We start from the raw sequence: 15,109 nt of genomic DNA, 5'->3' as shown, positions 1-15,109 counted from the left end.
ATAGTACAGAATGCATTTGTGAAAATGATGAGTGATGTGAATACAAACACTGCTGTTACCATACATTTCCCGACAATGTCCACTCATATAGTGCTTTTTTATTCCCTCTCCCCCTCTCTCTCTCTCTCTGTCACTTTTATTCTCTCTCTCCCCATACTTCCATTCTTCTTGTCTTTCGTACACCCATCTGCCCCCCACCCTCACCCTCAGCCAGACCCCAGACAAGGAATCCCATTCCCTTAATTAAACACGGACCCCCAGGACAGAAGCGCAAATGCAATTTGTAACGATTTCCCCCGGCCTGGGCTTTTCATTATACAGGACTCTTTATGCTGACCACAGACTTCTGACGGCAGTTAATCTTCCATTGAAACCCATTAGGAGCCCCCCGCCCCCTACCCACCACATGCACATCACCCCAACCCCCTCCCGCACCACCACCACCACCAACCATCCGCCCAAACCTTCTCCTCACCTCCCACCCTAATTCCCCCGCCTCGAACTCTCTACCTTCCTCCTCAGCCACGCTCCCTCAATCAGGAGTCATTATATTGTAAAATTCCCCCTGTGAGGAGGCCTTTCTGCACATTCAGGGCGACTACTCTGACAGTAACATAACAGGGCCGAGCTGAGTGACAGCAGGAGTGAGAGAGAGAGAGAGAGAGAGAGAGAGAGAGAGAGAGCTGAGATCTAGCCTGGAGAAAGTAAGGGGTGCTGAAGTAAAAACTCTTAATTAAACAACGAGCGACCACAATCCCATCCAGCTGCATTATGCAGATGCTCGTTGGACCGTTTAAGATGGCCGGGTACAAGGGGATGTTGGGGGACGCGTTACAGTGCCGGAGGCGTTGGGGGACGGAGTGAGGTGAGAGAGGAGGATTTCAACCAAGCTAAATGTCGCTCAGCATGCTTATGGAGTGGTATTTAGTCAGTCAAGTAGAGCCTAGTTAGTGGACATTACATGGCTTAGTGGACGTATTCTGGACGTGCTGTAGGCTCTCTGTGTTTACACAGTAAAAGAAAAAAGTCTTGCAGTAATGACGAGTGGTACTTACATTGACAGTCTCTCGTCCACCGTACTTGACTCGGATCCTGGGCTCCTGCACCACGTCCAGATTGGTTCCGATCACCATCAGGGGTGTGTGGCCACTAAATCAAAACGGAATCATATATTAAGAACCCTATATACTTTGTTGACCAGAGTCCCCCTGGGGTCTATACCAGGCCCCTTCCTTTGATGACACTTGCAGATCTACAAGCTCAAATTGCATCGGCTTGCACCACGTGAGCTTGTAGATCTGCTACAGGGTTCACCCCAATATCAGGACAATAGGGTTCATGTACAGTAGTTAAACAAGACCGGTGACTCAGGATACAAAGCATAGTTTGAAATCTGACACATTTTTCCTTTCTCTTTCTCTGAAATCTTGACATCCGCCTCTGTAAACTACCTAAAGTAGAATCCTTCCCCTAAACTTCCTGCCCTAAACAGCCCTCTCTGGAAAGTTTCACCATCAGCAGAAAATAAGGGCGTCTCAAACTGGCTTCTCCGCCAGGTTTCTTTGTGAAGATAATAAGCTTTGGCGCGGGGAATGATTAGAGATGCTTTCTAACTGACTTCAGTAGCTGTACAATCAAACAGCACACGCACATCTTTGAAATACCAACAGAGGCTCAGGCGTGCATAGTTAGCATGTAGGGGTTGATAGAAACCTCAGTACAAAACAAGGTGCACAAACAATGGGGGGAGACTGCTGGCTTGCGGGGCCCTCCTTGCAGCTGCCCGGGCCCTTGTCTGTTCTTTCTTTACGGCTGTCGTGTTGGTCAAGGCGGCATTGTGAAGAAAGAGGACAGGCATTGTGGGAACGTGGCAGCACAACTATAGACAAGACGCACAGAGCATTCAGAATTGTCAGATGTGTGTGTGTGTGTGCATCGGACCCATTTGTGGGTTAATGCGGATAGGGGCTGCACTACTTGGGAGAGGCGACTAATGCTGACCTGTACATTTTGATTTCTATTTGTGCTTTTTCTGTGGTTTTTATGGGAACAGCTTACAGACTTCGATCCTCTGCCTCTGTTTGTGGTTTGTCTAAGTGGAGAGCCCCAGAGCTGCACTTTTCCTCTCTTCCTCCGAGACTTTGAAAATGTGGATCTGTGCACTTTGTGTCAAACACCTACTCCCTCCTTCTGTGGACCTACGCCTGATTTAAACTTGGTTGCGCACGGGTTTCGCACACACGCAAAATAAACAATCTACAAGCTCACAACACATCGCGCTACAACATGTGAGCTTGTAGATCAGTTATTTTTGCCGCACGACACCCATGCGCAACTACATGTAAGTAGAACTCAGGGCTTTATGCATCTCTGACGAGAGCCGTTGTTCTTCTCCGCCTGTGTTTCATCTCCATCAGCTCTAGTTTTTTCATCGCGACAGCGTGTGATGTATCCATCTGCCAAACACACCGTACTCGATGCTGAACAATCACAGTGAAATCACTTGTTTTCTCATGAGCTGCCCAGAACAGTCTCCACAGTACCCAACCTGTCCAATCTGCCGCCTGTGGCGGTTCTATCAGACTCCCACTAATTGGAAGAGAGGCGAACAGTAATTGAAGGTGTGCTATTGACCCGTGTCTGCTTATTACCGCTGGATTGGCTGGCTCTACAGCTCTGGATAAGAGCTGAAGAAACCTTGTCTGGGTGGTAGAAGTGGATTTATTGATTGGGATATATGGGTAAGAAAAGAACAAAACCCTGGCACGCACAGTCCATAGAGCAGTAGAAGGGAGATGGAGGTCCTATACTATATGTAGTACTACGCAGTTACCTGGCGATGCTCCAATCTGGTTCAATGCGCTGGACAGTGGGATCTTCAATGTACTCAAAGACCAGGCTCTCCTTGACTTGGGCGCGGTCCACGCTCACAGTGATCTGCACAGAGCCAACCCCCGACAGGGAGGGGGCAGAGTAGCACACGATCTCCGTCATGGTCCGTCTACATGAACACACGGACAGACAGACGCACACACAAACACACATTTTAACAATTTATTCATGTCCACATAAAGGAGAGCATACCGTACAAGGACACAATTATTAAAGGTACAGTTAAGGTTAAATTCACAAAATCATGGCATATGTCTTCATGATACAATAAGTATGTCACTCAGTACTCTATGGGTATAAGTAATAGCTTCTCCGCCATTATGTGGCGGCTGCCAATTATAGCAGAGACAGCACAATACTTTGCCAGCCCTTTAGCCTCCTTTTTGGGCATCCCACATTGTTGAAACCCTCTAACAACCAGTCTGTGGGTATGTCCTAGGCTGCCAAATATAAAAACATGCATGCATGCATGGCGCACGCGCGCGCACACACACACACACTCACTCACTCACAGGAATTGGAATTATTCACAATACAGTACAAAAGGTACAAAAAGCCACACGTGGATACATGGATACAGTCACACATGCATGCCCTAGTGCACGCACTCAAACACATACTGTATGCTGATAGACACACACGCACACACACACGCTTGAGCGCCTCTACCTCAGTCATATATGCCTGTGTGTGCTGTCTCCCTCCCTCCCCATGGCTGTACCTGCCCACCCCCCATGAATCCGTCCCAGTTCATTAGCAGCGGCATGCCTGCATTAGCCCCCCTCCTCACCCTCCACTGCCAGGAACGCAGTGGAGGAAGCACAAGCCAGTAATTAGCCCATATCTCATTAAAGCTGGCTTGACTCCTCAACCTTACAGCACTACAATCAAACTACCGCAGCATGGCTTTAAATAGATACCTGGGAGAAGGAAGAGGAATATGGGGGGGCGGGGGGGGTAAGGAAGGAAGGAAGGATGGAAGGAAGGAGGGATGTATGGGTAGAACAGAGGGTGAGAGCAGGAGGGAGTTGAAGAGAGATCCATGAGTGCAAGCAGGTTTCTGGGAGCTATTATTAGAGGGTTTCTGATGCGAGAGGTCATCAAAACCTTATTAAGATTTACACAAGTTTACGACAGAATGAGGGGGAGAGAGAGAGTAGGAGAGAAAATAAGAGAGAGAGGCTTCCCCAGGGGAGGTTTCACGCTAATGCCAGGAAGAGAAAAGCACAGGAAAAAGAGAGAGAAGGACAGAAAGGGGAAGCTGGGATATGTAGCTTCTTACGTAACAGATATAATAACCATTATCTGGGGAGGGGAAACATATTTACTTTGTTAAGTGGAAGTCGCCATTCTTACTTTTTTCTGTCAGTGATGCACAATAACACTAAAACAATTACAACATTTCACTGAGAAATGCAAAAATACTGAAAGCTTGGTCTCAGCAACCTACTCTCATTTCTCTAAACTTTTTGTGCCCAAGGCAGACCAATGGACCGGGACATTTGTGAAAAATGCCCAAAATAGAGACACCGGTTTGAAACCTGTTTTATAGTAATATATAATGTTGGGGGTAGAGAACACTAAGTACTGATAGAGTAAATAGTTGTATTGTATAGTTGTATTGCAGTAACAATGGCAAGTGGCTGTAACCAAATCCAAAGGCAAACCTGGACTCACGGCAGAACATTTGGGAACAACTAGACATAATAATATAATTTATTTTGGACATTTGAGCAGTTATCTTTTGCGTCTACATGCTTACGGCAAAAGCAGCCTTTTGCGTACCATGTTGATGAGGACGGAATGTGGACGCTGTAGACTCCACGTGGACACTGACTATGAGCAAATTCCAAATACAGTAGCTTATAACTAGCAATTAGTCAACGGCTCAAGGCTGCTGCTGTCGGTATGCCTGACTTGTTGTTCAGTTTCCAGGTTGAGTTGTTGTCAACATCCACATTCTGCTACCGTCAACAAATAGGACGCAAAAGGTGGTGTTGGCATGTAGACGTCACAGGTACCTGCCCAAGCGTCACAATATGACGCTTTTCATGAGAGGAAGCACCTGTCTCCATCAGCGGCATGGGATAGAGTGCGGTTTTGGCATGTAATGGTCAAAATGATCAAAATCTTGACCTGTTGTTCATAGCATTGCTGATGGTTTTCCATAAACCTAGTGCAACATGTTCTGATTTTCTCAGAGTAACCTGTTGCCAAAGTAGTTGTACATTTTCTCTGAAACATTACAAGCATTAAGTTACACATTTATGTTACATTTTTAGGGTTTTCCCTTGTGGCAAAGCAGAGGAGAGTCTCACCCATAGAACTCGCATGTTTGGTTCCCAAACAAGACATTGACGCTGCTGCCGGCACCAAGGTTCTCCCCCATTATTGTTACCTTGGTACCACCTGACTCCGGCCCTCTGCTAGGGGACAGACCTGTGACTGATGGTATCTGGATGAGAGAGAATGACAGAGAGAGAGAGAAAACAAAATCAATATATTTCATCTATCTGTCGCACTCGCCATATTAAAATGTAAAATCCCCCGTGAAAATGTATTCTACGAGTAAAAATTAACAGTGAGGATTTGATGGTGTAAATTTTTCTCGTGAAGCCCTATCGCCATTATCACATACAGAGCCACAGCAAATAGCAGTCATTCATATGACCACGCCACTGGCAGTGGAGTGCAGCACAGACGGAGAGAGAGAGAGAGAGAGAGAGAGAGAGAGAGAGAGAGAGAGAGAGAGAGAGAGAGAGAGAATAAAACCAGCAAGCTCTTAGAGGCTCTGTGAGATCCTTCCCTCTGTGCATTGCTGAGCTATGTTTTAAAGACAGTCTGAAAATAACTAGTGTTTACAACAGCAGGAAGGCGAGCAGGCAAGCAGGCAGGCCTCCATCAGAGCTCGAGTCACGCCCAGAGACAGACAGATGGGGAAATATCCAAACAGACAGGCAGTCGACCCGAGACACACAGAGAAAACAGCTACAAAGTGCACACACATAGCACACACACGCACTCGTAGACCAACACACACACACACACACACACACACACACTTTGCATGTACAGTACAAACACACAGCACACACATAAGCATTTGCACGTGCACCACACACTTGCAATTGCACAGCCCTGTTGGCAAGGGCTCCTCTATTGTTGGCCAAAGAAGATGGCGACACAGGGTGTCTGTTTTGTTGCTGGTAAAATTGTTTTTGTGACAGTACGTAACATTATCTTTTTCTTTTTTTGGAGTGTCTAAGATTTGAAGTTGGAGTGCAGGTCATAAAGGTACTGTATATGCTCTGAGGGATTAGTCCTCCCTACACAGTCTGAGGGAGCAGGCTCAAGCCAAAACAAACTAAATATGGTGATACAGGGATTCCAAAGGTGGCTGAAAATTCGTAAATTTGAATTAAGACTAGACAATGAAGGGCACAAAATAGGTGGAACAAACACTCCTATTTACTCCCATTTTTAAAAAATATATAAATGTATTAAAAGAAGTGAAACATTTCTGATCCATTCCCAAACAAGCTGAATGTTTTAACGTTTAAATGAAGTTTCTAGGTGAAAGTAAGAGGGAGTGTGAGAATTTGGGGTGTTTCCAATGAGCCCACTAATTACCAGCTGCTGTTAATTGTTGAGAGAGTGCTAATTGTGAAGGTGTGAGAGACTGAAAGTGAAGAGTAGATTATCAGTTAGCTGCAGGCTATAGCGAGGATGGCAGAGGTGTGTGCAAGACTCTGTGTGTGGGGATGTTTCCCTGCCGTGTACTCTGTGTCTGTCTGTCTTTCACTCTCTCTCTTTCTATGTCAACCACTAGAGCCTATAAGCACCTGTATGGTAGCCTACCTTTTGAAGAATGCCATTCTCCACTCTGCAATCACAACAAACTTATTATGGTCTTTCTGAGAGACTGAAAGTGCTAACCATTGTTTAATTTAAGTAAACAAAGAGCTTCCAGGAAGTTAAGTATAGTTTTCCTTTTGCCATCCATAAAGAAACTATTTACGTTAATGGGGTTGTGCTGGAAACTCTATACATTTATTTGCCACACTATAAATCAGAACACCTCTTACTGGTGAATTAATGTTGCTTCAGCACGCTACAGCATGAAGGCAAACAGCTGAAAAGAGAAACCCTGAGCGTAAGCCATTAGTGAAGAAACATCTAAAATTTGACTGTTGTTTGACGAGAAAATATTATTACCAAAATGTAAAGTCAGCACCACACACACACACACACACACACACACACACACACACACACACACACACACACACACACACACACACACAGCAGGTAGTTAATTAGCCAGTCTGTCGGCATGACAACAAATACACCAAGATCATTCTTTGTTGAGCAGTGCGCTGCAGTGCAATACCTGCCAGAGATGGGGAAAACCACTCTTAATTTAATACTGATGCTGTGCTTTGTTTATCCTTTTATTGAACATTATTGGATGCTAAATTGGACTGGGGGTCGCACTAAAATAATTATACACACAACATCTACTGTACTACAGTACATGAATTAATGGGTTAAGATTGATTCAGAGAGTTTTCCAGTCATACCACAAAGGAGTAGAGTTGTGACGAACGAGTCTTCAGCTCTGGGCGGCACTCTCCAACACACAGCTGGACCGGACCGGGCCTGCTGTCAGGAGGAGCTGCTTCCATCTCACACACTATCCTAGAAAGACACAAATCACCATATAGGGAGAACAGTCACAACAAAGCAGGGGAAAATGTATTCTACAAGCTCAGTGCTTCCCGGGCGTGTTGTGAGCTTGTAGATCTAATATTTTCATAATAATGACAAAATATAAAATAGAACATTAATTTATGAAAAAATGAAATATGGAGCCAGAGAGTGTTCTCTTTCGTGATGTCACGCATGTAGCACCGTGAGCTGTGATTGGTCTACATTTGAGGGGGACAGTCATGGATACATAGAAACAAAAATACTTTCACCTCAAAAGTCACCCACAAAATGTTTTAGGATACTTGAGTTGAAATTGAGCTGTACACGGTGTGCAGAAAGTTAGCAGAGCAAGTAATCTGTTCTGGGGTTCTGTTCTTTTGTATTGACTCCTTTACTACTTTAGAAGTTTAGATACTTTTTTTTATTTTATTTTTTGGCTTTTCATCTCTGTCACTTCACCCCGCACCCGCCTATGTTCCACATCCCTGGCACCAGACCCCCCCCCACCTCCAAATTAGGGGTGTTGGAAAAAATCGATTCGAATACGAATCGCGATTCTACTGTTGGACGATTCATTTTTATTTTAATTTTTTTGAGGATTTTGTATTTACCTTTGTGTGTTTACGTTATTATCAGTTGATAAAACCTTTACAATTATAAAAGCTACATAAATGTACTCTGTTCTCATGCCAGCAGATTGGAGTAGATCCTGAATTCTTATGTTTTGAATCAAGAATCGTTTTGAATCGAGAATCGTTTGAATCGGACAAAATCGCTTTTGAATCGAAAAAAACGATTTTGAATTGAGAATCGTTTTTTTTTTTTTCGATAAAAATCGGAATCGTGACCCCAAGAATCGGAATCGAATCGAATCGTGAGATAGCAGACGATTCACAGCCCTACTCCAAATGCAGTAAAAAAAAAGAGGTGCTTCTCAGAGCACTAATGTAAATCACACAGCAGACACCGCCCCCCTGACCCTACCACGGGGTCGATAAAGGTTTATCATAGCATGCGATCAGGTGTTGCCAGGCGCTGCAGGTGGTCAGATCAAACGACATAATAAAACAGGGGACATCTATTGATCGGACAACTGCTGGGGAGTAATAAAGAACCAGAAGCAATCAAAGTACCAGAGAGGCAGGCAGACACTGACTGGGAACTGGGAGGGTGGTGGAAGGTGGAGGTGCATATCATTGTTTCGTGAGTGCTGATATCCTGAATCACAATTACTTTGGGAGCGCACTCTCAGGTGGACTTGCTGGAATGGAGAGGCTCTGGGAGGACTTACTCACGGATATAGGACTCATATTTCCCTCTCATAAAGGGACTCGTTGTTACTATTCTCACTGCCACACTACTCTAGTAGTGATTTCTCTTTAAACATAAACTAGGAGGCAGGGTTCACAGGTTAATTTGATTAATTCCACTGCAATGTTTCTGATTGGGATTCTTCTGATAGTTTTTCTTTTTCTTTTAAGCATGGTGATATAAATGAATTCACTACCATTGTCCCAACTGGGTTAAAGTGCTGTCACTGCTGACAAATTGCTGCCTACTGCCAGTGGCACATTGAGCATTTCAATTACAGCTCCCCAGTAAGCAGCATGGTAGCAGACACACCTGCCATCACTGCTATACATGGGCCATGCTTATTTTTATTGGGTTGTGTTACTTTTATCCTGCAACTTACAATAAAATCCTGATTTGTAATTCAAATCAATGATATAACTCTCAATAGAGACAGATAAAGAGAGAGTGTGAGTGTGAGTGTGAGTGCGTGTGTGTGTGTGTGTGTGTGTGTGTGTGTGTGTGTGTGTGTGTGTGTGTGTGTGTGTGTGTGTGTGTGTGTGTGTGTGTGTGTGTATTGTACTATAGTGTACAGTATGTGTATGTGTGGGTGTGTTAGGGAACATGGATATTTGTGCACGTCTGTAATGCATCAGCAGCAAAAAGTGTCAAAGGGAAAGCAGTGATCGTGGAGCAGCACTGAGCTGTTCTTTTGCTGAGGGCAGAAGTAGGCCAGCGAAAGAATTAAGGTTAACAGCTCCTCTGAGAACCATGACTATGATAGCCAGTGTGTGTGTGTGTGTGTGTGTGTGTGTGTGTGTGTGCGCGCGCGTGTGTGTGTGAGTGAGAGGTGAAAGAGAGAGAGAGAGAGAGAGAGACACAGACAGACAGACAGACAGACAGACAGACAGACAGACAGACAGACAGACAGACAGACAGACAGACAGACAGACAGACAGACAGACAGACAGAGAGAGAGAGAGAGAGATTGTATTGATGTATGTGCATGAGTGTCAGCAGCCCTGTCTCACAGTGCTACTGCACATTTGAACTCTCAACCTGCGCAACTACTTGTCCTCTCCCTGCAGACTCCCAACCCGCTGGCGTGTTGTAGCGATTAGAACGACACAACACTTGCTTCATGTGCTTGCTCATCTGCAGCGCCAGCTAAAGCTGCAGCGCAGAACGTATTTCAGGGATACGGGATCCTGGCAGTCCGTCCGCAACCCCCCTTTCAGAGGCTTCCATCCACCTGCCCAGGTTAAACAACCATAAGGTGCTGGGGGTGTCTGACTGGGGGCCTGTGTCTGTGTAACTAGCCACGGGCTGGGGTAGACAGGCAGTTATGATGGAGTGCGGGCCACATTCCATTAGTTCAGGGTGAACGGGACAGGCTTTACCGTGATGTATGCACAGTGTGGGACAATTAGGGAAGTAAACACAAGTAAACACACACAGCTGTTCTGGGATTGTTAGTCACTAGCGGAGCTACAGCGAGAGGCCTGGGTTAGTGTGCTGCAGGGGGAAAACAACAATGTCAGGGCCAGACGGTCTGGACTGGCTCCAGTCTTCATTAAGATAGGAGAGATGGCGGATGGCGGAGAACGAGCCGTTCTGTGACTGCGCATAGAATCCAGTTTGTTAGTGCTGTATGGCCCCTGAGTGTATTACATCTAAACCCCAGGGCTAGATGCATACGGGTAAGGATGCGTGCTGAATCGCTTTATCCTGTAATTCTCCAACGTGAAGATCACTTTTCCAATTTTCACACTGAGATGGCCAGCCAACTGCTGTGTGCTGTTTTACTATATGTTGCGATAATTACCTAATAGGACAATTCACATTAAATTGAAAAGTATGCACAGGCAACATTTATTTTCCTATTTTAGAACGTATTTCACAAAGCCCTGATGGAATTACCATAATTATTAGAAATTTTACTTGTATTAAAGGTAGGGTAAGTGATATTTTTGGGTTAAAACAAAAAGTATTTTGTTAAAAGGTTAAAGCACTATATTCTGATAGTAATCATTGCTATAGAGTGTTTGTTCAGTAACAGGAGTCTCCCCGTCTCTCCAGCTCTTTAATAAACAGAAAATACATTTTCTGGTAGGTGTCAAAATCTCAGCCAATCAGGAGAAAGTACCCATTTTTAAGCTTAATTTTTATAGTGTTCCAGTTCCAATTTTGCCTGCTCATTTCTTAGTGTCATCACTTTCAGTTTCACTTGTTTGATCTATATCCTGATTGATTTCTCTATCCTGATTGGATAAAATTGGAAATGAAACTGAAACTGAAACGAAAATGCATTTTCTGTTTTATAAAGAGCTGGAGAGACATGGATACTCCTTATATGGACAGGACACTCTATAGTAACGAGCACTATCAGAACATAGACCCATTTTGCAATTATTTGAATAATTGCAAATCACTTACCCTACCTTTAAATGATAATCCAAGTAAAATTTAGTTATCATTCATTTTTACTTATGTATTCAAATAAACATGAAATTCTAAATATGACCAATAGCAGTTTTTAAATGCTAACATGAGAATGTGAGTTACTGTGCACAGGGGTCCCAGAGGGTACAAATTGGGCCCAAAGTTAAATGAACACTGAGGGTTTTACTGAGTGTTGGCCTCGTTTGTGACTTACTGTTCAGCGATGATGTAGCCATCCTCTACAGGGGTACACCTCACCCCAGCCACCTCCACGTTCCCAACCATGTCAGCGAATGCCAGGCCAAGGTTCATGCCATGTATGGTCACCAGCGTCCCACCCTCTGGAGGTCCCGCCACGGGAGTCACCTGCAAATGACAATGGTCAACAGATCAGAGTAGAACATAGTGATGCTTAAGGCAAGGTGACTCTCAAAGTTGCTCTCCATTTCTGTGAGTAAAGTAACAAAAGCTGATTTATAGACAGCATAATGTGGAAGCACATTTTCTACCCAGGACACTATCTTGGTCAGGATGGTTGGAGAATAGCAATTACATGCACTCCCTGTCCCCGCTTCCACAAAATGTCAGAGCATATACGTAGCCATGGTGAGTCATTGTGCCACACTCACACCAAGGCTAGATAATGGTATCATACTGTGGCACTCCTTACACAATCTCAATCACACACAAACACACAGACACATAAGACTCCCACATGAACCTTGAAAACTCCAAGAAATCGTCCAACATAGAACTTCTTCCTTAAATGAGTTATGCACTAATAAAGCCAATGATAAGAGCCTCCCTGAGTACAAAAATATTTTTTTTAAAAAGGGAGCAATCATTAGCATTCTGGATACACGCCTGCTGCTGTTGCCATGGACGATAAATCTAACAAGAGGCCATATTCGTGCTTAGTGCAGACCACCTTCTCATAAAATACAATATGGCTGCCCAGCGTGACCTTGGCACTGGGTGGCACGTTGCCTTCTGTGCCGCAGAGCCCCTCTGAGGCTCAGACCTGGCTGCCATCCAGCCTCCTCTGAACAGCAAGGAGAGGGAGGACTGGGGAAGGGGGAGTGGAGAGCTGAGGGAACGAGAAGACAGGGATAGAGACAAAGGGGAGTTAAAAGTGAAAGGCGAGGAGGAGGTGGTGAACGAGGAGAAAGGGGCGAGAGTGATGGGACAGAAAAGTGGAAGGGAAGAGATGAAATAACGCATGAGTCGCTTAAGCCTGATTTATACTTAGTTGCTTTATACTTAGTTGCACGTGGGGTGTTGTGCACTGAAAATTGCCAATCTGCAAGCACAACTAAGTATAGATCAAGCCTAACACTATGTAAACAATGTAGCAATGCCGGAAGAAGTACTCAGTACAATTCTGAATGTTAATTCAACTGTGAGAGTGTAAAAATTGAACTGTTGGGTTAAAAATGTCAGCAGCCAGTTGACATTTTGGGTTTTGCCATGCTTAGCTCGAGTCGCAACTATCCGTGTGATGCCAGCTCTGGGAGACGTGCCCCCAAACCACCATTTCCTCGAGTCACACGCTGCTGGGGCATTGCGGCGTCCCGCTGGGATGCCGGTATTGTAATCTAGATTTAGTGGACATTAATTGCTCTGGATGTAAAGTATGTGTGTCAGTGCACCGCCTCAGGGTCTGAATACATGAATCTTTTAGTGCTGCTCGGGCATGCAGGGGGTATAGGAGGGGCAGGAAACAACAGCTAAATATATCTATGTCAGGAGATGGCAGCTATTGAAGTGGACTTAGTGATGGTTACATAATGTACGGGAGTTTAGGGGCCTGAGAGAGCAAAGCGGGGGGCTAAATGAGAGAGGAGCAGAGAACAAAATGGCTTGATTGGCAGCAGAGTAAGAGTGAGTGCCACTCCGGTGTTATCAGCCGTGATGGATGACAGGTAAGGCAAGGACGATGACAGGACAGAGGTGCGTTATCAGCCGGCTAAAAGCTGGGAAGGGGAGAACTTTCTGCAACACGTCCCAGAGGCTGTAACAGAAGCCTTTGCATGCCTGGCTCAAGACAAGGGAAGAAGTTACTCTAATCCATGCGAGAAAACCCCATTCCACTCAGCAGAAGAATCATCAGCCGTGAATCATCATTGCAGTGGAGAAATTGTCACATCTCAAAATCTCTGATATACAAGTTCACTTGCTGTGCAACATGTTTGAGCTTGTAGATCGGCTATTTTCAGCATGGGACACAGTCGTACGACTAATTATAAATCAGGCTTTAGTGTCGGTGGCACACCTCTCACAAAACAAACACATACTGTAAATGAGTCTCACAGCACAACACACTGCTGGATGCCCCTGCTAGTTGGATTGACATGAACAAGTAAGGCTGCAGATGATCAGAGTGTGTGGTAGGGCACTGTTGCCTTTAGAGGAACATCTTCTCTTTCTACAGCAACATCCAGTTTTTGTGTGCTCTCAGACTCTTGTCTTGTCCGCCATTGGTGACTTCTCCCTCAGGCTAGAAGGGGACACCCTCCGTCAAGCCGACCACTCGCAAGTTGCTCGCTTTTTTTAACACGCCGACGTTTAAGGGGAAACCGGAAGAGGCTCATGGGATATGCATGCACGGCCGGGAAACCTCAGACCCCCACCCCTCAAACCTTCACCAGCATGCCACGCTGCCCGTGTAATCCTTTTAAGAGCAACACCCTTCCACCCGCCTGGCTTTGTCACACTGTCAATGGAGGGTAATTCCAAGCAAACAGCCTGCAAGTCTTCTCTCTCTCTATTCACCCTCTATCTTTCACTTCCCCCTCCATCGTTCTTTTAGCTTTGGGGATCAGAGTAAAGGCTAGGAAGCCAACGACCACAACTTCCTTAAGATGCGCTGTGGGATTTGGCGACGGGCGAGAAGCCTGGGTGAGATGACCTACATTGAGGAGACGGGAAGGAAAAAGGATCTCTTTGTATTCTAATCCGTGAAGAGAACCTTCCAGAGAAGGGAATAGTCTCTCTTTAGCAGTTAAATCTCCCACTGGGAAGGCAGATCCCTAGCAACTCTTCCCCTACTAAGGAGGAGAGAGGTGAGAATGAATGAGGAATATAAGAGAGAGGAAAATGAGAAAGGGAACATCTGGGCCTGTGAGATGACCTGACTCGAAGCTGGTGCTGAACTCATCTTCTACTCAAGGCTATGCTACAGTAGGTCGCTAGCAGACCATGCAAACAGGCATTCATTTGACAGCCCATGGAGGGACAATCCAAGCTAGAGAGTAGAAACTGCCCACAGCTTATAATGCTACAATTCCCTTCTGCTGTTCACGTCATCGTCATGTACTATATCAATATTCATACGTTGCATTAGAACAATAATGCTATGGTTAAAAAAAGAGTCGCTGTCCATCATCGGTGGTGCTGAAGCATTCACCAATTGATGCATGTAGATCAATAGGGCCAACATTATTGGCCTATTACCGATATAGGTGACATTTCTGGCCTCTCTCTCTCTCACTTTCTCTCTATGGAAAGTAATTGAATGGAATGAATAGGCAGCAAAAAGCTAACACCCTTTGATTGAAAAAAATATAAATATAATTGACAGAAGAAATTTACAATCAGACTTTGAAAGATTGCAGAGAAATTTAAATCTGTTTAACATTACATACGCATGCAGGATTTTGAGACCAGGCACATGTTGCGAGCGCATATTGTGTAAACATAACACAGTATGGCTCTGCGGCCCATCAGTACATAATAGGCCTACATTAAACAATATGAAATAATATTAGGCTAAATT

At 44.9% G+C, this 15,109-nt stretch overlaps 1 protein-coding gene across 2 annotated transcripts in view; it reads right to left on the bottom strand.

Annotated features, from left to right (window-relative positions):
• The window catches only part of plxna2 (plexin A2), a 231,624-nt gene that overhangs the window by 56,880 nt on the left and 159,635 nt on the right, over positions 1–15,109 (bottom strand). For both annotated transcript variants that reach the window (XM_080445644.1, XM_080445645.1), the window contains 5 exons: positions 11,549–11,700; positions 7,473–7,590; positions 5,211–5,347; positions 2,834–3,001; positions 1,056–1,149 (listed from right to left, as the gene is read on the bottom strand). In XM_080445644.1, the coding sequence (XP_080301770.1) occupies positions 1,056–1,149; positions 2,834–3,001; positions 5,211–5,347; positions 7,473–7,590; positions 11,549–11,700 (669 nt within the window). The remainder of the gene's footprint in view (positions 1–1,055; positions 1,150–2,833; positions 3,002–5,210; positions 5,348–7,472; positions 7,591–11,548; positions 11,701–15,109) is intronic.

This window comes from Gymnoscopelus braueri (assembly GCF_963280865.1).
Source record: "Gymnoscopelus braueri genome assembly, chromosome: 12".
Taxonomy (NCBI): domain Eukaryota; kingdom Metazoa; phylum Chordata; class Actinopteri; order Myctophiformes; family Myctophidae; genus Gymnoscopelus; species Gymnoscopelus braueri.
The sequence above is the reverse complement of the archived record's forward strand: the minus strand, read 5'-3'. Positions and strand labels throughout refer to the sequence as shown.